General features: G+C 43.3%; 1 protein-coding gene across 3 annotated transcripts in view; it reads left to right on the top strand.

The window, feature by feature from the left end:
- The window catches only part of PCDHAC2 (protocadherin alpha subfamily C, 2), an 80,211-nt gene that overhangs the window by 29,082 nt on the left and 25,347 nt on the right, over positions 1 to 25,782 (top strand). Inside the window, exons 1-3 of one of the 3 annotated variants that reach the window (XM_032850002.1) lie at positions 5,687 to 8,894; positions 18,383 to 18,441; positions 21,658 to 21,746. In XM_032850002.1, coding sequence (XP_032705893.1) covers positions 6,333 to 8,894; positions 18,383 to 18,441; positions 21,658 to 21,746 — 2,710 coding nt within the window. In that variant the 5' untranslated portion in view covers positions 5,687 to 6,332. Of the gene's footprint in view, positions 1 to 5,686; positions 8,895 to 18,382; positions 18,442 to 21,657; positions 21,747 to 25,782 lie in introns of those variants that run through there. The other 2 variants (XM_032850000.1, XM_032850001.1) reach the window with 2 other exon arrangements.

Below are 25,782 nucleotides of genomic sequence, written 5' to 3'. Positions count from 1 at the left end.
AAAGCATCCAAATCAATGAATGCTTTGGCTAAAACCCACTTGGGAACAAAGATGTTCGTTAGTGCCAGATTCCTGTCTTAGTTCATTCTATGGCTAAAATCCCAAGAATTACAAGGAGAAACAGGGCCAGACAAGGATTTCTATTAAGATAAGAGGCCTCAAGTGATGAATGGAAACTTGGAACAAGTTTTAATGGCAATACTAGAAGCCAGACATTAGTTTAAATACAAACTTAGGAATTTCTGGCAGGTATTGAATCTCAAATGGAATACTGGTGCTATTTTCAGTGAGTTAGAAACATGGCTAACCTAGGCAGTTGTTTTCATTCCAGAGAACTCAGTTTGTTCCTGGATTGGCCTGGACACTTGATGCTTCCTTGTCCTGAGTCACTGATAGAATGTTAAATAGGCTAAGACCGGTCAGTTGGATTGCTGTATTCACCCAGTTAGATTTAACGTCCTAAAGCATTCCATTAATAAACACTCTTTGGCAGTGTTATTCACACAGTTAAGCAATCACCTAATTATACTGTTTTGCAGCTTTTCTTTCTTCATTTTGTCTGCAAGGTTATATTGGGAGATTTTGTTTAACTGTCTCTATGAACTTCAGAGAAGTTGTGCCTGTAGAATTTCCCTTATCAAAGACTCTGGTAACTGAAAATCTAGAATGCCAATGTGAAATATTTTTTTTAAGTCTATGCAGTTGGCTTGATGTTACCAGTTTTGTTAAGTAGTCCCTAGCATGAATGCCTTCATTTTTAAGTGCTCATAAATAATCACTTTATTAATATCAGAGTTTTGAAGGAATTTATATCAAATTCAAAGGCACTCTTTAAAAAAAAATAGGAAATTTAGTTCTCTGGTCACATCTGTAAATTCTTCCATTACCCTGGAAGGTCATATATCTTGTTAAAGACACTTGACTTACTTCTGGCACCGATCTTGAGGTTTAAGTTCTGCTTAAACATTTCCTTCAATGAAAAACAAAGAATCTGGGCAATACATTTTCTAAATACCTTTCAACATTTAACATTCTATAATTTTTGTTAGGCTATCTCCATTGAGAATACTGATAGAGAAGCAGAGCCAGAAACTAATTGAACAGTTTGGTTTTATCTGTTAATGTTGCACTGTCTGCCCCAGTCCTTTAACCTAGTCTCTCCTTTTACTGTTACTCATCCAAAGATAGTTTGAGTCCCTTTGTTTATTCTAAGCAATTTTTAGATGCCTCAGTTCAGAATCAATAGTATATTAGTTTCTCAGAACTAAAAATGTAGAGGTTTCTCCCTGAAAGCTAATGCCTTCTGGATGGAGGAGAATGTGAAAAAAATTTAGCTGTCATGTTACATGAAAAATCTTTTTTATGTCCCCATCCACTGGGTGGTGTACCTATAGAGAATGCTGTAACCATATAGGGAAGTATTTGACTTCTGGAGATGCATAAAGACCAGAAGTCCTGGTCCTTTATAACAAAGTGAAAATTTTTAACAACTTTGGGGCTACACTAATGAAAATCCTTCCTGATTTGGCAGATATTCTCATCATGGTCCGCCCAAAAAGCCCAATCAAACTAATGGAGTATGTCCCCTTGCCCCACGGCCAAAAAACTCCAGAGGGTTTGGTTCTGATCATCTCAAAGTGAAATTATTTGTAATGATGCAATAATAAAGGAAAAATTTATGTGAATTAGAGTTTACTGAGTGCTGGTATTTTTCTTATAGCCTTAATTCAGTTGTGTTGTGATTGGTTTTGCTCTTGTGTCCAGTGACTTCATGATAGATTCATTTTACAAATATAATGAAGGGATATAATTGAGGAATACTATCTCAAAATTATTTTCTACCATGGGGATAAATAAAACCGTGTCTACCATGGCACAAAACCTTGCCTATCATGGCACTTCTCTTAACCTGTCACTTTTTTTGTTAGTTATAAGTCGCAAGTACTTGTACTTTATGATTACAATATAAAGTAGAAAGAATGATCACTTAATACTTTTGGGCAGAGCATTTTTTAGAGTTCAGCAACTTTATTATTGGGATTCAGTTCTCCAGGGGTATATACAAATATGAAATACAAAGTATTTCAAATTTTAAAGGAAAAAATCCACAGTAAATTCATTTCAGACTCTTGAGCCCCCTCTCCATTAGACATAGTCTGTCCATATACAACGAAGAGGACAAGCCCAAACTGTAGCAGCTCTTGAATTTGCCAAAAAGGATCTGAAGAAAATGACACAGTTAACATTTATTGAGAGTTTATAAGGTTTCCCACACTATGAAGAATACACAGAAGTGGGGCGCCTGGGTGGCTCAATGGGTTAAGTCTCTGCCTTTGGCTCAGGTCATGATCTCAGGGTCCTGGGATCGAGCCCCGCATCAGGCTCTCTGCTCAGCAGGGAGCCTGCTTCCTCCTCTTTCTCTGCCTGCCCCTCTGCCTGCTTGTGATCTCTCTCTCTCTCTGTCAAATAAATAAATAAAATCTTAAAAAAAAAAGAATACACAGAAGTATAGGACATGACTTCTTTTTGCAGGTTGCTTATAATTCAGGTGAAGAGATACTATTAAAGCATTTGGATGAATGAAGAATAACACATGTCAGCATTCAGAAATATGTGGTAGACTGCGGAAGAAGGGAAAAAAGGCCATTATGAGACTAGACAATGTTTCTTGGATTAGATGAGTTTTAAGATGGATTTTGGAATGTATGTAAGACTTGGAGCAAAAAGAAGAAGCTGTTTCTATTTCAGAGAATTGCAGAAGTTGTAAATTTAGTTCTGTTAAAAAAAACATTAATTAAGTGCCTAGCACTGTGCTGTGTGCTGGAGATTACAGCATGTTTGGGAACTCTGCTGTGCTCTGTTGCTCAAGTATTTTCACGTATCCTAAAAAGTTGAATCTCTGGAGACACCTGGGTGGCTCAGTTGTTAAGCATCTGACTTCGGCTCATGTCATGATCTTAGGTCCTGGGAACAAGCCACCACGTGAAGCCCTGTATCAAGCCCCACACTGGGCTCTGCACTTAGTGGGGTCTGTTTACCTGCCTCCCTCTGCCTCTTATCCCCGCTTGCTATGTCTCAAATTAATAAATGAAATCTTAAAAAAAAAAAAAGAAAAAAAAAGGTGAATCTCTTGTGAGGAAGCAAATCCTTTGAAGGAATTCTCATGACAGAAGTCCCTTTTCTTTAGTGATATAAAAAGGGATTGGTTTTTGTTTTTAAAATATAGGCTAAGCTCTAGAAGTAATTGGGGAAGCTTAACTTTGGTGCACACTCAGCTCCCATCATCACTGACTTCCGCCATGCTATATAGAGACTGTCAAGTATTATGTGATAATAAATTGTTGCATTTTAATAATAATAGTTATAACATACTTGTTAGTCACTATGTAAATTGCTTTAAATACAACATCTCGTATAATCATAACTACCCTTACTTAATATTGTCTGTCTTCCCTGATTAAAATGAGTAAACTGAAGCTTCCATTTCAGTGCATGTCCAAGGCCATATGGTTAGTCACTGGCAAGTGGATGACCAACTCCAAAGTCTGTGTTCCTAAACACTGTGCTATTCTGCCTTTTAATAGGGGTTCTTGAAGGTCCAAGGGAAGGAGTACATAGTAAGGCAAGCAGTGGTCAAGGCATTAACATTCATATTGTTGACAGGGCCCTTGCCAGCAATCTGAGCAATCTCATTCCACCAACTAGGAAGGTTGGCAAGAGGCTTAGTACAGTAGTGTGTGGAACAAAATCATTGTAGTGCCAAATATAGTACAATCTCTTTAAGACAATGTCTTTGAAAAGATGACTGATTTGTGTTTGCTTTCTGTTTGCCTTCTCAATCACTGAGGGTATAAATACTAGTTGAAACTTATGATCCTGACACATCAAAACGGATAACCTGGCAGGTGTCCTTCCTGAAAGATGACAAAATTGCTAAAAGACAGCCTTGTTTTTTCTCTAGAGATGTGACACTTGGGGGCTTCCATTAAAGACTTTACAAAGCCTCTGTCACTTTAAGTGTCACTCTTCCTTAAGTGCCTATGATCTTTTCAGGGGCACAGATCCATGCATGGTCAATACCCAGTAGCCATGTTTCTGAGCTGTGGGCAGAGGTGGCAGTGACTGTCAGGCCCTGGGAGGAGATGAAAAAAGAAAAGGTCACTCTTCCTGACAACTTATAACTTGTTTCCACTTATAAGCCATTTATTTTCAGAAATAAGTAATGGGTGAAGACACAGGCCAGGCCTACAATTCATGCACTTGAGAGTTTAAGGCTTTCTGAGATCAAATTACCATAGCAAACAGAGACAGAGTTATTGTAGGGACATTTGGGGAGGAAGCAGACAGAGAAGGAGAAGCCAGAGACCTAAGAAAAGAGACAGGAATAGTATGTGATGGAAATTGCTTCCCACTCTGCACCCTTGAAGGAATGAAGAGGACAAATAAGAAGCAGCAGTGATAGGAGGAATCTGGGAGCATCTCTGGAATCAAATTGGTTGGGTTGTGGAGTGTTGTCAGCAAGTGCACTTAATGAGTGGGAAGGAAGGGAGGTCCTAGTTCAGGCCTTTGAAATCTGGGTGTTAGGATCATTGCCTTGGCCCCTTCAGCCATCCCCTCAAGGAGGGAAGAATGCTAAATGTCAGCTCTCATTCTGGCTTTATTCCAGCCCATAGCTAGAAAATGACCCACAGAGGGAGATCGAGGAGTGAGAGGATGCTGGGAGATGAGAAAGGGACAGGACTTTTTGGTGAGTGCTTTTTGCACGTGGGGCAATGGATTTTAAATTCCTGTGAAAGAGAGGAGATGGCCTGGGAAGAGTGGGTGTCTGGAACAGAAGAAGAAGAGGCAGTGACACAGCACAGCGACACTTCCTCTGATCCTTTAGCCTTCTCACTCACTGAAGAGAAACTGGTTGTCTTTTTGTCGTCTCTGTAGCAATACAAGGTTGAGTCTTAGGAGGAAGGAGGGCCAGAAGTGGAAAGGAACCTCATATTTATGGGAGGGGAGCTGCAGCCATCGAAACTGCTGACTGTTGTAAGATAAATCCCAGTGTCCCCCGTTTTGCTTAATAACAGCAGACTTTTCACTGCAAAGCATTCATGAAGTCCACATTCTAGCCTGGCTTGGGAGATCAAGAGTTACCCTCTTGATTTAATGGTTTTGCAGGCTCTTGAAGACATTGTCATCTGTTCAAGAAAAAATTTTAAATCACTCTTGAAAGAACAAAGAAAATGTCTTGGATGATAAATTAAAAAGATTTGGAGTAAAAGAAGGAAAAACTCGAGGGAAGAATTTCTTTAAAATTTTACCAGATTTCCCCACTATGATACAAAGGGGTCAAATAAGACCTTCGCCTGCAGTTTTATGGAGCCAGTTTTTAAAAGAAAATTTTGGATGTTTTCTTGGTTATTTGCCAAGGTACACGCTGAAAGCAAGCGCCACTTGGCTACTAGCAGAACTGAGTATTGGGATCCCAGGATGTTACTTTAGGGCTTGCGCCACAGAAGAGAACCGCACTTGCCATCCTCCTCCCTTTGCCCCAGGAGTTGAATACTTTCTGCACTATTCAGGAGTATTGTAGGGAAAACGTTGGGGTCAGGTGAATAATCCCCATCGTCAGCAACCCCAGAGCGCCTCCCTTGCGCTTGTTTATCTTGAATGTGGAGCCGCCGCCCAGATACCCCTACTAAGCTAAGGCCCCGAGTTTATTTTCCTGAATCGCGCTTGGAAATCTTTTCCTGGGAAGGTGATAGCCCAAGTCCTAGAGACAGAACTGCTTGTCCTAGAATAATCTCTTTACGAGACGCGTTAGCCGGCGGAGGGACCGTGGAGACTGGCTGAGCAGGGAGCTGGGGGCAGGGAGAAAGGGAGTGGCCGCGTTCCCGCGGTCTGCCGGGATCCCGCGGGGCCAGGCTGAGGGGGCCGGGGCTGGAGTGGCTGGAGCGACCGATCACACCCGGTTGCGGTCTGCCACCTCGGTGCGGAATCCGAGCGGGACTTGCGGAGCGCTCCTCCCCCTCCCCTTCTGCTTCCTTTTTTCCCTCCCCCTGGAGCGGCGGCGGCAGGCAGGCAGCGGAGCCAAGCTGAGCGGCTCTGAGGCGAGCGGAGGAGCTGGGATATGGGGCGTCGGCGGGGGCGGCGGGGCCAGGAGCCCTCCGGAGGGCCTACGAGCGGAGCGGCCCCCGGCGTTTGCTAACGCGTGAGCCGTGGGGGAGCGGGCGCAGGGTGGCACGAGCGGAGGCGGAGGCGGGGCCCGGGCGTGGAGCACGGCTGGGAAAACTGCTGCCTCCGGCCCTGCCCCGCGGCTCCCACCTCCGCCGCGGCCGGTGGCTATGGAGCTGGCGGGTGCCCGACCTGGGGCGACAGAGCATCCCCGACTCCGGCCGCCCATGTCCTGGCTGCTGCCGCCACCGCTTCTCCTGCTGCTACTGCTGCTGCCGGGCCCAGCGGCCTCCCAGCTGCGATACTCGGTGCCGGAGGAGCAGGCGCCCGGCGCGCTGGTGGGCAACGTGGCTAGCGCGCTGGGGCTGGAACTGCGGCGCTTGGGGCCCGGCTGCCTGCGCATCAACCATCTGGGTGCGCCCAGTCCGCGCTATCTGGAGCTGGACCTGACGAGCGGAGCGCTCTTCGTCAACGAGCGCATTGACCGGGAGGCGCTGTGTGAGCAGCGGCCTCGCTGCCTGCTCAGCTTGGAGGTGCTGGCGCACAGCCCCGTAGCGGTGAGCGCCGTGGAGGTGGAGGTGCTGGACATCAACGACAACTCGCCGCGCTTCCCGCGGCCCGACTACCGGCTTCAGGTGAGCGAGTCGGTGGCCCCTGGAGCGCGCTTTCACATAGAGAGCGCGCAGGACCCCGACGTGGGCGCCAACTCGGTGCAGACCTACGAGCTCAGCCCCAGCGAGCACTTTGAGCTGGACCTGAAACCCCTGCAGGAGAACAGTAAGGTGCTGGAGCTGGTGCTGCGGAAGGGCCTGGACCGCGAGCAGGCCGTCTTTCACCACCTGATTCTCACAGCCGTGGACGGCGGCAGTCCAGCCCGCTCGGGCACGGCACAGATCTCCGTGCGTGTCCTGGACACTAATGACAATTCTCCCACCTTCGACCAGTCCACTTACCGCGTCCAGCTTCGGGAGGACGCCCCGCCAGGCACGCTGGTGGTGAAGCTGAATGCCTCGGACCCGGATGAGGGCTCCAATGGTGAGCTCAGGTACTCCTTGAGCAGCTACACGTCGGACCGGGAGAGGCAGCTCTTCAGCATCGATGCCAGCACTGGGGAAGTGCGGGTAAGTGGAGCGCTGGATTATGAGGAAGCCTCTTCCTACCAGATCTATGTGCAGGCGACTGACCAGGGTCCAGTGCCCATGGTGGGTCACTGCAAAGTGTTGGTGGACATCGTGGATGTGAATGACAACGCACCAGAGGTAGTGCTCACAGACCTGTACAGCCCAGTGCCTGAGGACGCTGCGTCCAACACCGTCGTGGCCCTCCTCAGTGTCAATGACCAAGACTCAGGCCTCAACCGGAAGGTGAGTCTGGGCCTGGAGGCCTCTCTGCCTTTCCGACTGAACGGCTTTGGAAACTCCTACACACTGGTGGTGAGCGGGCCACTGGACCGGGAGCGTGTGGCCGCCTACAACATCACAGTGACGGCCACCGATGCGGGAGTACCCCAGCTCACATCCCAGCGGACGCTGCGGGTTGAGATCTCTGACATCAATGACAACCCACCAAGCTTCCTCCAGGACTCCTACTCCATCTACATCGAGGAGAACAACTTGCCAGGGGTGTTGCTCTGCACTGTGCAAGCCACAGACCCAGATGAGAAGGAGAATGCGGAGGTGACCTACTCCCTCCTGGAGAGGGAGATTCAAGGGCTGCCAGTCACCTCCTATGTCTCTGTTAACAGTGCCAGTGGCAGCCTTTATGCTGTCAACTCCTTTGACTATGAGAAGTTTCGGGAGTTCTTTGTGACCGTGGAGGCCCAGGACAAGGGGAGTCCACCACTGAGCAGCACTGTGACCGCCAATGTGTATGTGGTGGACATGAATGACCATGCCCCCCACATCCTGTACCCTACCTCAACTAACTCTTCAGCAGCCATTGAGATGGTGCCTCGGACTGCCCCTGCCGGCTATCTGGTCACCAAAGTCATAGCCATGGACTCAGACTCTGGCCAAAATGCTTGGCTCTTTTACCATCTGGCCCAGACTTCTGACCTGGACCTCTTCAAAGTTGAGCTACACACAGGAGAGATTAGGACTACCAGGAAAATGGGAGATGAGAGTGGAACTACTTTCAACCTGACAGTGGTGGTCCGAGACAATGGAGAGCCATCACTATCATCCTCCGTGGCCATTACAGTGGCTGTGGTGGACAGAGTCTCCAGAATCCTCCCGGATACTCAGAGACACGTTAAGAGTCCGCGGACATATCCTGAAATTACGCTCTACCTGATAATAGCATTAAGCACAGTGTCTTTTATATTTCTTTTGACAATCATTGTTTTGAGCATCATCAAGTGCTACCGCTACACGGCATACGGCACCGCGTGCTGTGGGGGCTTCTGTGGAGTGAGGGAGCGCTGCCCCGCCGAACTCAACAAACAGGCCAATAACAATATCGATGCCAGGATACCCCATGGCCTCAAAGTGCAGCCTCACTTCATTGAAGTGCGAGGGAATGGCTCCCTCACCAAGACCTACTGCTACAAGGCCTGTCTGACAGCAGGCTCAGGGAGTGACACTTTCATGTTTTATAACACAGGGGCACAGACAGGACTGGGGCCTGGGGGAGCCCAAGCAGCCGCGAGTGACAGCAGGCACCTCACAGGCCAAAGTGGGCAGAGTGCCGGGAACCTGATTATTCTCAAAAATGATGCTGTTTCTCAAAACGAGGTGAGATAGCAGTCAAGGGGTCATGTGTTTTCACACATCCCCTCCCCACACCCCCAGTGTCATTGGCTTCGTTGAGTTACTAACAGTGATGGGGTTACCTGGTAAACTGAATATGTATAGTACCTGTGACTTGATTATAATCTGTGTTGTTCCCACGCTAGAAAAGTAACATCAGAGAATTGTTTTACTTTGTTTTCTTTCCAGACATATGAAGCCTTGACCATAACAATGTTGGAGAAATAAGGATTGGTCTTAAATATTTGATGTTAAAACAGAGCTCTGCAGAGGGCTGGAACAGGCTTGAGAATAAGATGATGCCATACTGGGTAATGTTTTGAGATTCAAGGAGAAATGGCCTCTGCTGTATCATCTAGAGGGAAAGTTCTCTTAGGAAGTACTCTAGGAGTGCTGGTTTTCAAAAAGCTCTGAGACCTCTACGGGTTGTGGTGGTGGACTCTGCATGCTGTCCTTGTTTATACCTTGAAAATTATCCAGTTACTATTTCTGGTAATTGCGCTGAACTGATGTGATAGGATCTTCTGGCAATTCATGTCAGAGGTCATGAGACTATGGATCTCACCTTGCAGCCCAAGTGTGCTTTGGCTCATTGATACGGTAATTCTACTGTAGGGGCTACCTGAGGAAATGAAGGATGGTAGGCAAAGAGACCAAGAACGAATGTCTGATTGGGCTACGGAGGTATTAGAACAAGTGGACTGAGAAGTGGGGATGTGGTGGATACCAGGACAAGCTGGGATTGGGGTGAAGGAGAAAAGAACTCTCCCGTTTGTCACCTTTCTTGGCATAGGGCACGTTCATTGTAATATGATTTCCCTGCAGTAGATTAAATGTAATCTGTAATCTCCTGACTTCCTGCGGACAATTTCAAAGGTTTTAATGAGATGTGAAGTAGCCTCTCAAGTCCTTTCTATCTTTAAGTTAAATGACAGGACTTCAAGGAATAGTCCAACATATTCCAAAGCACATGTTCGTTTTCTGGATCTAAGATTTAGTTGGCAATGGCTAGAAAAGCCTTGGAAAGTGGATGGCTTGCTGTACATCAAAGACAGGTGTTGGTAAATGCACGGGTTTTAAGTTTTGTGTTTTAAAGATTTATTTATTTATTTATTTATTTGAGAGCGAGAGAGAGCATGAAGGTGGGGGGTTGGGGAGGAACAGAGAGAGAGAGAGTCCCAAGCAGACTCTGTGCTAAGCACTGAGCCTGACTCAGGACTTGATCTCACAACCCTGAGATCATGACCTGAGCTGAAACCAAGAGTCAGGCACTTAACCGAGTGTGCCACCCAGCTGCCCCTTAAGTTTTAAGTAGGCAAAGGTCACTTGCTTATTATTATGAAGAAGGTGTGTAAATTACTGGACAGTGCATGAATGTGTGGATGCGTTTGTGTAGTGTGTCTCCATACGCATGCTTGAAAATAGAAAATAGAGGTTCTGCTTTGTGATACTTTGAAGTTGTATTTCAAAAGCCAGAATTTTGTTCCATCCATAGTGATGAATTATTATCATCCCAAACAACTACTTTGTAGCCAGGACTTTCAGAGGTACTACAAAAGGAATTAATAATATTTGTCCCTCCTATATTTTTGTAATGTATTTTCATTGACAAAAAAAGCTATCTTTTTTTTTAATGTCCACAGTTTCACATTCTAAATTCCTGCTAATCTTGAGGAATGTAATGCATACAATACAGAATAAAGCCCAGATGGATAGAGTATTTCCCACGTACATTGTAAGTGGATGTATCAGAGAAGCCTGTTAGTCAATATTGAGCAACCATGGGAGGCCGATTGCAGATTAAGAAGAATAGGGGGACAAAATCAAGGAGTTTCCAGAATTCTTTAGATCATCGCTTTTCAAGGCATGTAAAAAGGCTTAGCTTTCAATAAGGATGCTGTAGACACTTGCTTAACATATTCTTGTGAAGCCCCTCTGGGCCTGGGGTGGGCTGGTGGTGGTGAAGAGGCTGGGAGAGCATTGCCACCAGCTGTGAGCTGGAAGCCCAGCTTAAGGACACTCTTCCCCTCCTCCAGGCTCAAATCTTGGGGTAGTTTGATACATGAACTATTTCTGTCTTACACTGACCTGTGTGTTAATACGGACTTTGATACACAAACCTTTAACTGAGGGAGAAAAGTATGTCAGAAAAGTGCTTGCTCCTGTGGGATTTTGGCAGGAGAATGAATGCATGATTTTAATCAAGGCAGATTTCTGCCAGCCACGTTCAAAAGTCCGGTGAAGAACCCTAAGATCTCTAGCTCCTGAAATTATTATAGTTAGGGGAAGGAAGTGAGTCAGGTCAATGTGGCAGAATGGAAGCAGAAGTCACTCAGCTCTGAAAGTCATGACTGCTAGATCAACCTGTTAAACTCCCACGGTAGGTTTCTCTTTTCCCTACCTAGTTATTGCAGATGGCGGGGAAACTTCATGCCGTGTGTGCACATTAAATGAGATGAAGATGATAAAGGATGAATAAGGGAATCTGCACTCAGTGACCACTATGCTATATAAAAATGTTCTGCTTTGCGATATATGTGTGATTTCATTTCCGGTAAATCATACATGAAAGAAACACTTACCAGCATCTAGTGTATAAGGAAATAAGCTCAGAGAGGTTAAGTAACACACACAGTCATTCTGTTAGTCTATTTTTGGTCCTGTCTGTCTGATTTCAAAGATTATGCTGTTTCAAATAGTATGCGTAGACAGAAATCCCAATGCTTATACACCTTTCGTTATGTGATAATCTGGCATTTTGGCTACTATGTATGGGTTCACCTAGTAGTGTAAAATGACTGCTTTAGGAGAAAGAGTAATTCCTTGCATAAAAGTAGGTCTCAGTTGGGAGGATCAATGAGTAAAAATGTTACTCTCAAGCTGATATCTTTTTGTTTATCTGCTTCACTTTGGTATAGACTGTGGCGATCTTTCATCTCTGTTCTTTTTCTGATTTCTCTTCTTTGCTTATTAAACAGCATTTAACATCAGACTCTAATCTTTTGATAGATTTCACCCCCAGTGAGCTGATTTCATGAGCCATTTGTGCAATGAGCTCTCCGAAGTAACTTTTTGGCAATGGGGCAGAATTTCTCTTTGAAGATTTCTGAAAACCTGATATTGAATGTGGTTGGCGCCCCTTTCAGAGCCTCCAAGAAAAGGAAACCAAATCTTAAGGTAGACTCTGTGCCTTTGTGGTCCTGTGACTCCTCATGAGTCACTCTGAGTGCTCTGGGCAGATCTGTCCAACTGTGCTTCTGTGAGAGCGGGTGGCATAAGATGTAGAAATCACAAAACACTAGCAGAAATCAGTTTGCTGCCATTTCTTTTCAAGCAATTTGTAGCCATTGGATCTTCCATATTTCTGCCACTGTTTATACACTTGCACCCCTAACTGTGGATGCAGTGATTTGAAAGAGCTAATTAATTAATTAATTAATTTAGTGGCACCTAATTTTTTCCCCTAGGACCAACCTTTCTATCTGGTGACTCTGTCCTGTATCAGAATTCACACTTAGTGCAAAGGGACATGATGGTGAATTTATGAAACCTGTGTGATGGTCAGAATAGGCAAAGAAATTCTATCTGTGAACTTCTATTCCAGTGTTCCATCCTCTCATGGCTGCTTTTGAGTGGTGGGCTACTTTGTTTTGCCATTTCCATATTGGTTATAGACTGTTCTGAGAAAAGATTCTCTTTGGTCTGATAATGTAATAATTCCTTCAAATAACCTCCTTCCTTGCTTTTTCTGCAGATCTGCTGAGCCAGATGGAATTATGGCTGAGCTCTTCTCCGTCTCTTTATCTTGCAAATATTCTGATTGATGAAGAAATCTATTTATTGTAGCTTGAATGTCATTGGCTTACCCTTTCCTCTGACCCAGGGGTGAGCTGTCGCATGGGCATCTGGTCTACCTCCAAACACTGCAGGGACACAGCCTGGCATATTATAAATTGCCCATTGGCATGCTGTCTGCTTGAGAGAAGAGCAGAGTCAGTTCTGGATACTTGCCTTGGTTTGCCACCAATTTCTGCTCTCAATGAGAGGTTAGGATGATGTCGTTTTGCAGATATTTGAGGAAAAGTTGCCATTACTGAGTCCAGAGGTTTCGATGAATTTAATGGAGATTTATGGGTGTTTTTGAATGTGACTTTTGTTAGGAATTCACCTGGTTCAAACTTCCTGTGTATATTAAGTATGAATATAAATTTAGTTTGTCCATATGATCATATTTTTAGCATTATAACCTATAATCACGATTTAAAAAATCAAAGGGCAAGAGGATTCCTTAGCAACATTTCAAATCTGCTCACCTAAAAATTACAATTTTTTTCTTTCAGGAATTTGAACTTGACAAATTCAAAGAAATATCTGATATTGCAAAGGTGAAGAAAAATGTTAGTTCCTTGGCACACAAGCAACATCAGTTCCTTTCTGGCCTTGCAGGGTCAGGACTCTGGGCTCCAGGGAAGTAAAACTGTGAGTGAGGGAGTAACTGCTGTGCTAGCAGGCTGTGCCTCCAGAATTAAGCAAACCTAGCATTTTCTGTTGTACTAGAACCCATTAGTATGTTTCAAATCTATATTTATTTTACTTTCCTGCTTCTCGGATTAACAAGTGACTTCAGAGGAAAGTAGTTCACTTAGAATTCTCATATTTCTCATCTTTTCAATTGCCTTACTTGAAGACTAATATGTAATATAACAGTGATTATTTTAAATGTTATACTCCTTCTTGCCTTATTGACCCAACGGTTTATATATTCATTTTCTATTGCTTTGTAAGAAATTGCCACAAATCAGTGGTTTAAAACAACTCCCAGTTACTCTCTCAGAGTCCTACAGGATGTGAGTGGGTTCTCTGCTTAGGTTTTCACAAATCAATATGGCACCTTGGCTGAGCTGTCTTCTGGAGGCTTTGAGGAAGAATATGCTTTCAAGTTCATTCAGGCTGTTGGCAGATATTACTTCTTTGTGGACTCCATACTTACCTAGGGGTTGTGCTCAGGTCCTTGCCTCATGATACCCTCCATCTTTGGAGCTAACAGTGGAGAATCTTCTCTCCTGTGGAATCCCTCCCATGCTTCAAATCTCTCCAACTCTTGTCTCTGATCTCTAGACCCAGATTTAAAGGGCTCATGTGCTCAGATCAGTCCGGCCCAGATGATTTCCCTGTCTTAAAGCCAAGTGTGTCATATGACATAATCCAAGCAAAGTAAGAGCCATCATATTTATTCTTGGAGATTATGCAAGGCACATACATCAAGGTGTTAAGATCCTGAGGGGGGGGAGTTTTAGGATTCTGCCTCTCATAGTTTATACTAATGATCACAGAGTGATCACTAATGATATCAGTGTGAAAAATCTGCAGGATACATCCTTAATAGAGTCCCTATAGGAAGAAAAGGAGACATTGCATGTAGTTTCATGTCTCAGAGGATGGTTTACCAATAGCATCAACATGGATTTCCATGACAAGGAGTGTCATTTCCTGAGTGGTCCTATGATTTTTTTTCTTTTTGAAGGAGATAAAGTATTTTAAACCTATTTTATTTTAAATTTGTTTTGAAAGAGGTGGTTCACCCTTCTATAGCTCAGATATTCTATGGTGTAAATAATAAATAATATCATTACAGGATAAGTTAAATCTTTGTTATAATTTTGGTAGAAACTTAAATGGCTTCTTGCTCTTCATTAATGCTACATCACCTGTATGGACTACCTAATTCAGTTTTTCCACATCTGGAGTTTTGTGGCTATTAGTCTCCTGAAGGACTAAGCTTTGAAACAACAGAATGTAGTGGGGCTTTCCACCAATAGGAATTAAGCATAGTTCTGGAATGTATCATCAAGTGTTAGAAAACTTAACAATCACACTTCATTCAAATCCTTAGTATATGTCCCCAATGTGTCTGGTATATCAATAGTCAACTTTTAAACTTGAGTTTTTCTGATTTTAATCAAGCTTGGGTGAAACCCACATGTATTTATTTATTACTTGAAATTGTGTGTCATTTGAAAATAAACCAGTATCTGGGAAACTCAGATGTAACAAAGAGAAAAAAGAAAGTATAGTTGGTCTTTGAACAATACAAGGTTAGGGGTGCTAGACCCAAGCACAGTTGAAAATCCAAGTATAAATTTTGATTCTTCAAAAACTAAACTACTAATAGCCTACCGTTGCCCAGAAGACTTACCAAGAATGTAAACAGTTGGTTAACACATATTTTATATGTTATGTAAATATTTTATATGGTGTATTTTTATATATTTTATATGCTTTATATTATATATATAGTATAAATATATTTTTATTTATATTGTATATACTTTAATTTACAATAAAGTAAGCTAGAGGGAAGAAAATGTTATTAAGAGAATCATAAGGAAGAGAAATACATTTACAGTACTATATACGGTATTTATTGAAAAAAATCGACATGTAAGTGGACCAATGCAGTTCACACTTATGTCGTTCAAGAGTCAACAATATATGTCATTCCATGTAAATTAGTCTAAAACACAAACTTTTGTGGGACACCTGGGTGACTCATTCGGGTTAAGTGGCTGACTGTTTCAGCTCAGGTCATGATCTTAGGCTCCTGGGATGGGCTCCATCCTCAGTGAAGAGTCTGCAAAAGTTTCTCTCTCTTTGTCCCTCTGTCCCTGTTACCCAACTCCCCCCCAGTCCCCTGCCTGGCTCACATTCTCTCTCTCCCCCAAACAAATAAATCTTTTTTTTTACGCACAAACTTTTGTGTTAGGGAGACCTAAATGTAACGATCAGCCAAACCCACCAATCAGGCAAGTGATTTAATCTTTCTAAAGCTCAGATTTCTTATTTCTATAAATTTAAGTACATTAATGTTACTCTTGCATAATAGTTTATTTGTTCAGAAACATTTTTAAAACCTACCCAATACCTGAACCATGTGAAGCTCTGAGGACATAGCTCTGTATTATGAATATATGAGGATCTTCATATGTTTTATGGATGAAACCTTGTATAGAATTAGTGGTCTAAAAAAAGTGTTAGGGAAATGCAACAGTATGTTTAAAGTGCTTATCCTATTGCCTAATATCGTGTGGAAACTTAAAACACTGTATATTCTTCCTTTTCTTTTCCCTGCCCAGTCTTACTACCATAAGACATGTCATAACTACAATTCTGATAAATGAATCTGAGAAGCACCTTATTGCTGATGGACTATTACAGAAAAATAGCATGACAAGTTATAGTTGAGGAAGTGAGGTTGTGTAGTGAACTGAGTTCCTTTTTTTTTTTTTTTAAGATTTTTATTTATTTATTTACTTATTTGAGAGGGAGAGAATGAGAAAGAGAGAGAAAGCACAAGATGGGGAAGGGGAAGAGGGAGAACAGACTCCCCGCCAAACAGGGAGCCCGATGCGGGACTTGATCCCAGGACTCCACCATCATGACCTGAGCAGAAGGCTGTTGCCTAACCAATTGAGCCACCCGGGCACCCGAGGAACTGAGTCTCTTAGTCAGTCCTACTAGAACTGTGCCTTTCAGCAAAACGAGGTTGGTGCTTTCAGTCCAAAGATGAAGTCACAGCAGTTTTCATCACAAATGTTACCCAATCACAGAAAAATTGGCAACATTTACCTAATGGATATCCAAGTCTTTACTAAAGGAAGGTTCTCACCGTTGACACGAGTGCTGCTGATGGTAAGGGGAGAGATGGTGATAATTGGATTAATAGGAAATATTTCAGCTTTTTCCAGCTTTACAGAATGAGTTGCAAATTGTTTCTCTTTTGGTCCCTGCAACACCACTAGTAGAAAATGAGAACCCTTTCGTTCCATCTGTAGAGTTTTATGCTACTTTAGATGGAACATCCATAGAATGCTGTGAATTTAACTACCAAGGATGATATTCCTATCTTGCCAGCAGAGTGGAAGGGACTGGAGAGGGCAGTTAATGTATGGGGACATTTGCAGTAAAGTATCTTAGAGTTGTAGCTTTTTCTGGGCCTTGACTTCAGCTAAGTTTCTGAATACCATCTAGCCACCCGTAAGTCTGTCCGGGAGTTGAGACGCTGATCACTCCTTTCCGAAGTGTTGTGGAAAACTGTGGCTATGAAATACTCTGCATCCTTTGAATAAACAATAAAAAGGATAAGAATAGGAATTGCTGACATTTTGAAGAAGTTTATTAATATTTCTGTGGCTTTGTATCTACAGAATATGATCATTATAATCCAGAGGAATTTTTAGAATACAACCTCCATCTGTTCATCTTTCCACTCAAATAGACTTCAGTATTCAGTGACAGAGCCACTTTAATCTCTGCCCATGAAAACATGTTGAGGGGAACATCCATCAGGGTTTTTTTTGGTAAAGATTTCATTTATTTTTGAGAGAGAGAGAGAGCACGCCTGCACAGAGGGAGGGGCAGAAGGAGAAGCAGACTCCCCACTGAGCAGGGAGCCCTGTGGACCCCGCCCAGGATTGTGACCTGAGCTGAAGGCAGATGCTTACCAGACTGAGCCACCCGGGCGCCCCTCACAGGATTCTTTTATAACAAAATTTTTGCTAATACATACCAGATAGTGATGGTGGTTTGTTTTGTCCCCAGAGATTCCTGAGTACCTTCTACGCAACCTATAACTCCTCCAACAGTCTTCAGGGGCCTGTATTTTCCTTTTTCGTCCCCTCCACTTGGAATTGACAGTTTGTGGACAAAGGGTAACAGATCCTTCCAGTACACAGGTGCGGCAGACTGAGCCAGCCCCTTTTTGCATTTCAGGCACTCTCTGTTAAGCAATCAGAGCTGAGCAGCAGTAATTGAGGGAGGAGGCCAAACACTCTGCAAAGCAGGGAGCGGGTAGGATTTTATGAAAAGGACTGTGTAGCAAAACAAGTTCAGACTCCCATCGTGGTTTGTTTTCCTCTCCCTGGGATTCCTCTCCAAGCAGCAGCAGAGGCAGTTTTCAGTCGCTGGCGTGCGGCTGGGCCCCATCCATCCTGGGTGGGACATGCTGCAGTCTGCAAAGCCGGCAGCAGATCGCAGTCCTTTGCAGTGTGGCCGGCCAGCAGAACTCATGGAGTCTGAGCCCTGTTCTAGCTAGAATACCAAATGGGAGACCTTCCTTTAGTGAAGCATTTGAAGGCAAAACAATGAAAGCTTTCCCCGTCTCAAAATAGCCTGCCCTCCCTCTAGTGCGGCTTTAGGAACATGGACCTGTTTTGAGCAAGGCGAAGCCACAGCTGGTCCTCACAGCATCATTAAATCTGGTTTTTCCATGATATGGAGTCTGTGGAAGGACCCCGATGAGCTCATTTTCTCCTGAAGTGCTATATATATATGGATAGCATCTTAGAGTTGCCCATAAAATGGCTCCTTTGATACTTTTTTCAGATATGAGAAATATTTCAGAAATAGGCTAATCAATCACAGGGTGATCACCACTCTGCCTTATTAACAAAACCTCCCTTTGTGATTTTTTGCAGCCGCGACAGCCCAACCCTGACTGGCGTTACTCTGCCTCCCTCCGAGCGGGAATGCACAGGTATGTAGTTCCTTCCTTTTTCTTTCTGTCAGGAGAACTTTAACTTTGTATGGCTCAGACACATTCTGTGTCCAGGGGCTGGAAACTGCTGTCAAACTGAGAAGTTTTAGATACTTTGCCAGGAGAAAGTAGTTCCTTTTGTCTCCATATCTCTTCCTTGAAACACTGGAAGTAGTGCCAAATGCTTATCAAGGGCTGGCAAATCAGAGTTCCCTGTAAAGTTACAGAGACAGGCTTCTGGGTACTTTCTCCCATTCAAAGTTCTGTAAGGAAATAATTACAACTTCCTCTATCCCTTCCCCACCTGTACTTTCTGTCCCTCCCTTAGAAATTATAATTAATCCCGATGATTTTGGACCGGAATATAAGTACGTGTTTTCTACCTTGGTTTTCTGTCACATGTCGACTCTTATATCTGATTAACCACAATAACTGGCTGTTACTCTTGTTCATGTTCATCCATTTTAGAATCTCCTTATCTTTCCCATCTTGTTACTCTCTTGTTCCTATCGATGGCGTGGGCTCTTTAGCGGATGAGCCATGTGAAAGGCCTTTATTGAATATCTGGAGACCAAATCTATCTTATTTTAAATGAAACTAGAGTAATAGTATTACTCTAAGACTCAGATTAAATATAATTTTGGTTTCTCTACTTTGTCTCTTTGACAGTAATTGATTAACTACCATTATCTCCAGAGCTGATTTAGTGCCATAGGGCCAAATAAAAGATTCTTTACTTTTGAGTGTCTTTGGAAACCAGGAAACTAATGATCACTGCCCGCAAAAGGATTTTGTTTCAAGGGAGGAATGAATTCTAAACTTAAGCCCCTCAAAATGTTTGGGCAATAGTTCAGTAGATCTTTAGCAAACCTACATCGGTCTCTAAAGAGAGAGCTTACAAAGTATGTGTTAAGTTAATGAAAAATTGGAGCACCTGGGTGGCTCAGATGGTTAAACGTCTGCCTTTGGCTCAGGTCATGTTTCCAGGGTCCTGGGATCGAGCCCTAGGTCGGGCTGCTTCTCCCTTTCCTTCTGCCTGCTGCTCCTCCTGCTTGTACTCTCTCTGTCCAGTAAATAAAATCTAAAAAAAAAAAAAAAAAAAAAAAGTTAATGAAAAATTAGTTTTAAGTCCATTTAGAAATGCATTAAAGTGAAATAAATTAACATAGTCTCAAGCATTACATTACAAGTCAAGCAGAGATCATTATAATGGGTGCTATTTCTGACCAAGAACCAATCAGCAAAGGCCTGAAGATCAGCAGTGGGCATATCGAGATGTCACATTGGAACCTGGGTCATAATTTTAGCCCAGAAACACTTGTGCAGATGTTCGAATACTAGTGGCTCTTCCTGTTTGTTAGTGACCAGCTCGTGCTTTTGCCTGCATCTGAGCTACTGCTGCAAACCATGCAGTAGGGAAAAGCATGGTTTATAATACTAGCTTTTTCTCTCCTGGCTGAACTAGTGCTTTACTTGAAAAGTGTCAAAGCCATGAGATGTGCCTTTAAAGCTACATTTGAAATAAAATGCTAAAACATATCACTTCCTTTTCACTCCATTTTCAAATGGAGGGAAAAAAAGCCAAGTGTGTTCCTATTCAGGTTTCAACTAAAATACCATGAGATATAAGTAGGATGAGGAATGAACTAAAAAGTGCAGTTAAATGTAACTTATTCCTCATAGTACAGTACACTGAACATATATTAGAGTTGTAAACTCAAAGAGTACTCTTCTCTTTTTACACATGTGCTTGGCTTCTTGGCTGTTCTGGCCTCAGACCTCATGCAACTGTTTTTTTGAAAATTCTGCTTTGACTTGAGCTGGTTCCAAGGTGGTTTCATCTCCAGAATGAATCTGACTGAACTCATAGAATTTGCTGGAAGAATCTGGAAACACATGAAGGATATTAATATTTGGGGGGGAAAAGATTCTAGAATGTAGATGAAGGGAAGAATTGCAGTAGGGCAGAGCTTAATGAGTGAATTTTGATTAGATATATTATTCAGAGTCAAGAGTGAAAGAATATTCAATTCATAGATGAGCTTCCCCCACAATAGTTCATCTGCTTCACCGCCTCACATAACCCTTCAAATAGTAGTGTAAATTTTGAGTAACTTAATTTGCAAGATGAACCAATGTCTTTTTGAAAAGAATCCTCTAGGGGCGCCTGGGTGGCTCAGTGGGTTAAAGCCTCTACCTTCTGCTCAGGTCCTCAGGTCGTGATCCCAGGGTCCTGGGATGGAGCCCGGCATCGGGCTCTCTGCTCAGCAGGGAGCCTGCTTCCCTCTCTCTCTCTCTGCCTGCCTCTCTGCCTACTTGTTGTCTCTGTCAAATAAATAAATAAATAAAATCTGTGGTCTCTGTCAAATAAATAAATAAAATCTTAAAAAAAAAATCCTCTAATTCTGGTGAGGATTCTTTGGGATGATGTTTACTCTTACGGTCCCGTTTGTTCCTTCCTTCCTTCATCCATCCCACAAGTATATGAGGGTCTCCTATGTGTGAGCATTGAACATATATAAATGAATACGATGTTTGCCCCATTCCTGAAGGGTTTATGTTCTATCTCTGCTTGCCTCCAAGGAAGTCCCAGTTCATGCCTCACTCCCTGCAATATTTCATGCTGAATTAATCTTTTCTGAATTGGGATCCATGAGTGGTGGTGATAGGCTTCCTCAAGTCCCAGGAAATATAGGGTGTGTGGTCTATAAGTAAAAAATACAGAAAGAGTAAAACATGAAATATGTTAAGAAGTAATTGGGTAACTAATTTGGAATAATGCTACAGTCAACAAATAATTTTCATGTATTTTCGTCTTTGCTATAGAGGACCCAGAAACAAGAGAATCAGCAAAAGAGGCCTGGGGCTTCTGAGAACAAGTTCTCCTCATCTGGTTAAGCAATAAGGTGTTAAAATGGCGTTAGCCCTCTGATGGGCTTCCTATTAGATTTACTGAACACCATGTGGCATTAATGACAACCAGAATTGCCACAAAGATAAAACATGTTTATCGCCCGAATAGTATAACAAGCAGGAAGTCAACGATGCTTATGCAGTTTATGTAAGGTAACTGCTCAGCAGTCATTGCTTCAAGTATAAGTACAGTGTGTTAGCCATAGCCCTGCCTTCAGAGAGCCATGCGCTTTCTCAGGGTGGAAGAAGATCTGGAAAGTCGCTTATGGTCTAACCGTTATTTGGGTCTATGTGTTTACTCAGCTCTGTGCACCTGGAGGAGGCTGGCATTCTACGGGCTGGTCCAGGAGGGCCTGATCAGCAGTGGCCAACAGTATCCAGTGCAACACCAGGTAAAGACCCAAAGTCTCTCTTCTTGCTGGGTTCTAGAAGGCAATTAGATGACTTGTTTGTTTTTTAAGATCAGGAATGCTGATGGTTTTCTTTTTAGTCTTTCTTCTTTTCCATACATGTATGACTTCCTTATACTCTTGCATGATTATTTTGATTTTCTACTTAATGTCCTTCAAGAATTAAAAACAGAGAAGAGTGCACGTGTATATAAAGTTCTACTGTAAAGTAACCAGGGGTCTTTCATGTGCTTAGGCTATCTGAGCCACACAGAGAAGATCTGGTGGCCTCATGCGCAGAAGTGACACTGTTAGCAAAGATCTTTTGGTTGAAGATGTTGCAAACCTGTTCAGAGTGGTAAGCAAAAGGGAGACACATAGATCTACAAACAGATACATGCAGTGGCGTTTCTCATGGAAGTGGAAAGTATAAAAACCAAGGCACTACTCTCTTTGACTCCAGGTCAAAGTCAGACCTGCTTCTTTCTGCATACCTACATCATTCTGCAGACTGACTTTTACTGCCTTGACATGTACATTTGCACACGTGACTGTCTCACAGTTTCTTAGTTTAGAGGACCAGTGAGGGCTGATTCTAATCCATACTTTCAGGAAATAGAATCTGCTAGATTGGATCAAGAACCTAGTGGCTGGGAGAGCATAGGAAAATTCCTTAAGCTCATAATTCCTTAGTTAACTTATTCTCGTCTAATCATACAATGTCATACAATAAAAATATGGCTTTATAGGCCCATCCCTGCGACAGTTTTCAGAAAGGAAGGATTTCAGAGACTGCAAATGGTGTCTATCATAATCCTCTATTAATAGAACATCATGATGATGATAATAGTTTCTGATTATTGAGCCATAATCTACCCGGACATTGTGCCGAGCACATTAAACATGTGATCTCATTTATCCCCCATGACAGCCTTGCAAGGGATTTATTATGACTGTTTTACATATGAGAAACTGGAGACACAGAGAGGATAAGAAACATACCCAGGTTCATGTAGTTTGTTAGTGGCAGAGTAGGATTTACACCCAACTGTGTCTAGCTCCAAATCCAAGTGTGTGTAGCACTTATATTCCTAGCATGGCTGGCCTGCAAGAACCCATCCAAATTCAAATATATACACAGATACATTACAGATGACACAAGTGTGCGTGTGAAACATTCTTTCCAAAAATAATCAGGTGCCTTTCAATGATTAGGCTATCCGAGTAACATGTGCAGCTAAGGGCCCATTTTTGCTGGCAACTCTAAGGGCTTTCGTCGATTCTAATCAGCCAGCATTTGCTATTTATGAATGTGGCGTGATTCCACTAAAAGTCACATTTGTCAAAAAAAAAAAAAACACAACAGAAAATGCACAAGTTAAAGCAATTCATTAGAGAGTAATATTGCCAGATGGCAAGGAGAGGAACATAAAATAGTTCATTGACAAATCTGCAACCCCAGTGCCAGGGATGGAGTGAAGAAGTGATGGAGGAGGAAGGGCTGTTGGGCTGCCCAGTACTGCAGCGTGGGAGGCACCTAGAATGTTAAGATCTGTTCTGAAAGCAGCTACACCCATGCCCTGCTCACCTGCCTTCATTTTAGGGCTTTTCCTGTTCTCACGGGGCTTTGTAGGTCACTCTGGTGAGCCAGGAACTAAGTCGGAATACATTCTCCCTTTCATTGATGATGCTGGTGGCTACACGTTCCTAGGCAAACGTGCAGTAGGAACCGTCCACCAGTTTTTTCATTTGCATCTGGCCCAGGTCTCTTTACTTCAGATCTGAAAGAATGTTAGGAACCCCTTTTCTTGACAGAAGATAAGGAAGGAGTTGCCATTGCTCCCCTTCACTATTGTCTAATCCCTTCTGTCCAGGACTGTGCCTGGCTCCTGATGCACAAGTCACTGTCCTCATGGACTGAGCTGGACACAGCTTCCGTCTTCCACGTAGTCCACGGGTGACATCACCATACTTTTCCACACACCTCCTCACCAGTGACTTGAAGTTAAAGGGATGCCCCTCTGCTTTCTGCACTGTCCTTTCAACATTTTTAGGTTTTAGGACTCAAAAGTATGTTCTGCTGAGTCATTAAGGAATATGGCATAAGGATTAAGATCATGATTTGGAATCAGATCTGAATCAAATTGCAATTCCAGACTTCCTTGCTGGGTGAGCATAAGCAAATTGCTTAAATTCATGTTTTCCTATTACTCCATCTGTAAACTGGGTATAGTGATAACCCCTGTCTTAATGAATTGCCATGATTACTAAAGAAGAAAGAACTGAATATAGTGCTTGACAAACGGTGTTAATAAATGCCTAATTTTATCTTTTTTTTTTTTTTCTGGAATGGTTTTGCATGATCCATGACATGGCCTAGGCTGATGACCTGGTGGCCAGAATTCAGTAATTCTCATTTCTGGACCCAGAGACACACCCTCTAAGGTTGTCTGGATCATCCTGACATCTGTACAGTCCAGGCACTCTCCCTACACCCCTACCCCAGCTGCCCTTCTGGAGGTGGAATGAGGAGGCTTCATTAGCTCTCCCCAGAGAAAAGGAAAATGCTTCAAAAACTTGTTTATTTCCGGTCCCAAGAAGAGCCTGCCTTTCATTGATTCTGTTGCCCTTAGTGCCTCATGATGAAGGTGCATTTACTTCCAGAAGGTTTCCTCTTGTTGCCTGGGTCTCCTTACACTTGTGTCTGAGACCCTCTCATGAACCACTACCTTTTCACACCTAAAAGAGCTGCAGCCTGCGGCCGTGAAGAGAAGGAGGCCCTCTGTGCCCCAGTACTCATTCACATGTCTTCCTTGCGGTTTTTTCTCCTCCATTGATGCATTTTTTTGCTTTGTCGCTGAACCATTCATTTATCTTCACAGTCCACAAAAACCTAGGATAAGATGTCACGGTGGTTATTAGAGAGGGCACGGATTGCATGGAGCACTGGGTGTGGTACAAAAACAATGAATACTGTTATGCTGAAAATAAATTTTAAAAAATGATTAAAAAAAAAAAAGATGTCACGCTCCTAAAGGATCCATGGGGACATCACCAGGTGATGTCTCTTGCAGGATAAACAAGTCAGGCATCAAATTGGTTAATCCTGATTCCTGGCCCCCTTCTCCAGCCTCACCTCTGTGTGAGCAGACCGGGACAAGGGCTTCTTCTTTAGCAGCTTCCCCTGAGACTGAGCAGAGGAAAGAAAAGGGGTGAGGAGGGAGAGCATCCAGTTACAGCTTCTTCAGAGGGAGGGATGGGGCAGGAGAGTGTTAAAGGGCCAGTCATTCCCATTTACAACTCTCACTTTCTCAATGTGAATGTTCTGAAGAGGTTTTAATGGGTGCCCTCTTGTGATCAGTTCCTAGAGGGAAGCCCGAGAGGTTATAAAAAGACTGCCCCTGCCTTTGAGAAAGCCTGTCTGGCTTCAGCGCACCAGGCTGCTTTGCTATCCCCTAGTGCTTCTTCCGGGCCCCCTTTTCTACTTTTCATTACCTCAGGCAACAGATTATTTTTGGAGTGGGAGATCCTATTTTCAAAAGCGCTCAGGGACTTCCAAAAACACACCGCACTGCCAAAGATAACACTATGGCTTGTCAGGGAAGACCCCAGGGGATCGGGACTGGGCAGTGGAAGGTTAATTAGGCAGGCCGGATGGCTAAAGCAGGGAGGCCTAGGGGACCTTAGTTTAGAGTGACGGGACAGTGGTTCTCAAAGTACAGTACTTGGAGCAGCTGCACTAATTCCTTCTGAGTCAGAAGTCTCAGGGGCCTAGAAGTCTGTGTTTTAAAAAGCCCTCCATGTTCTCCCAGTGTAGCCCAAAGTTTAAGAACTGGTGTAGAATTGAGAGTAAATATTCCTGAGGTTGTGTGGTATCTTTGGAGGCTCAGAAACCGCGCGAGGAAGGCATCTACTCATGATTCTTGCAGGAAGCAGGAGCCCTTTCCCTACATCAGAGAGAGAATCACTAAGAGTTCAGGCTCCAAGTCAGCGTAACCTTTCTTTGAATTCTAGCTCGGCTGCTGTGCAGTTCTAAGTC

The sequence above is a fragment of the Lontra canadensis genome, unplaced genomic scaffold, assembly GCF_010015895.1.
Source record: "Lontra canadensis isolate GAN:19392208 unplaced genomic scaffold, GSC_riverotter_1.0 scaffold290, whole genome shotgun sequence".
In the NCBI taxonomy this organism is placed as follows: Eukaryota; Metazoa; Chordata; class Mammalia; order Carnivora; family Mustelidae; genus Lontra; species Lontra canadensis.
Note: the sequence above shows the minus strand (reverse complement) of the source record. Positions and strands in the feature narration are given on the sequence as shown.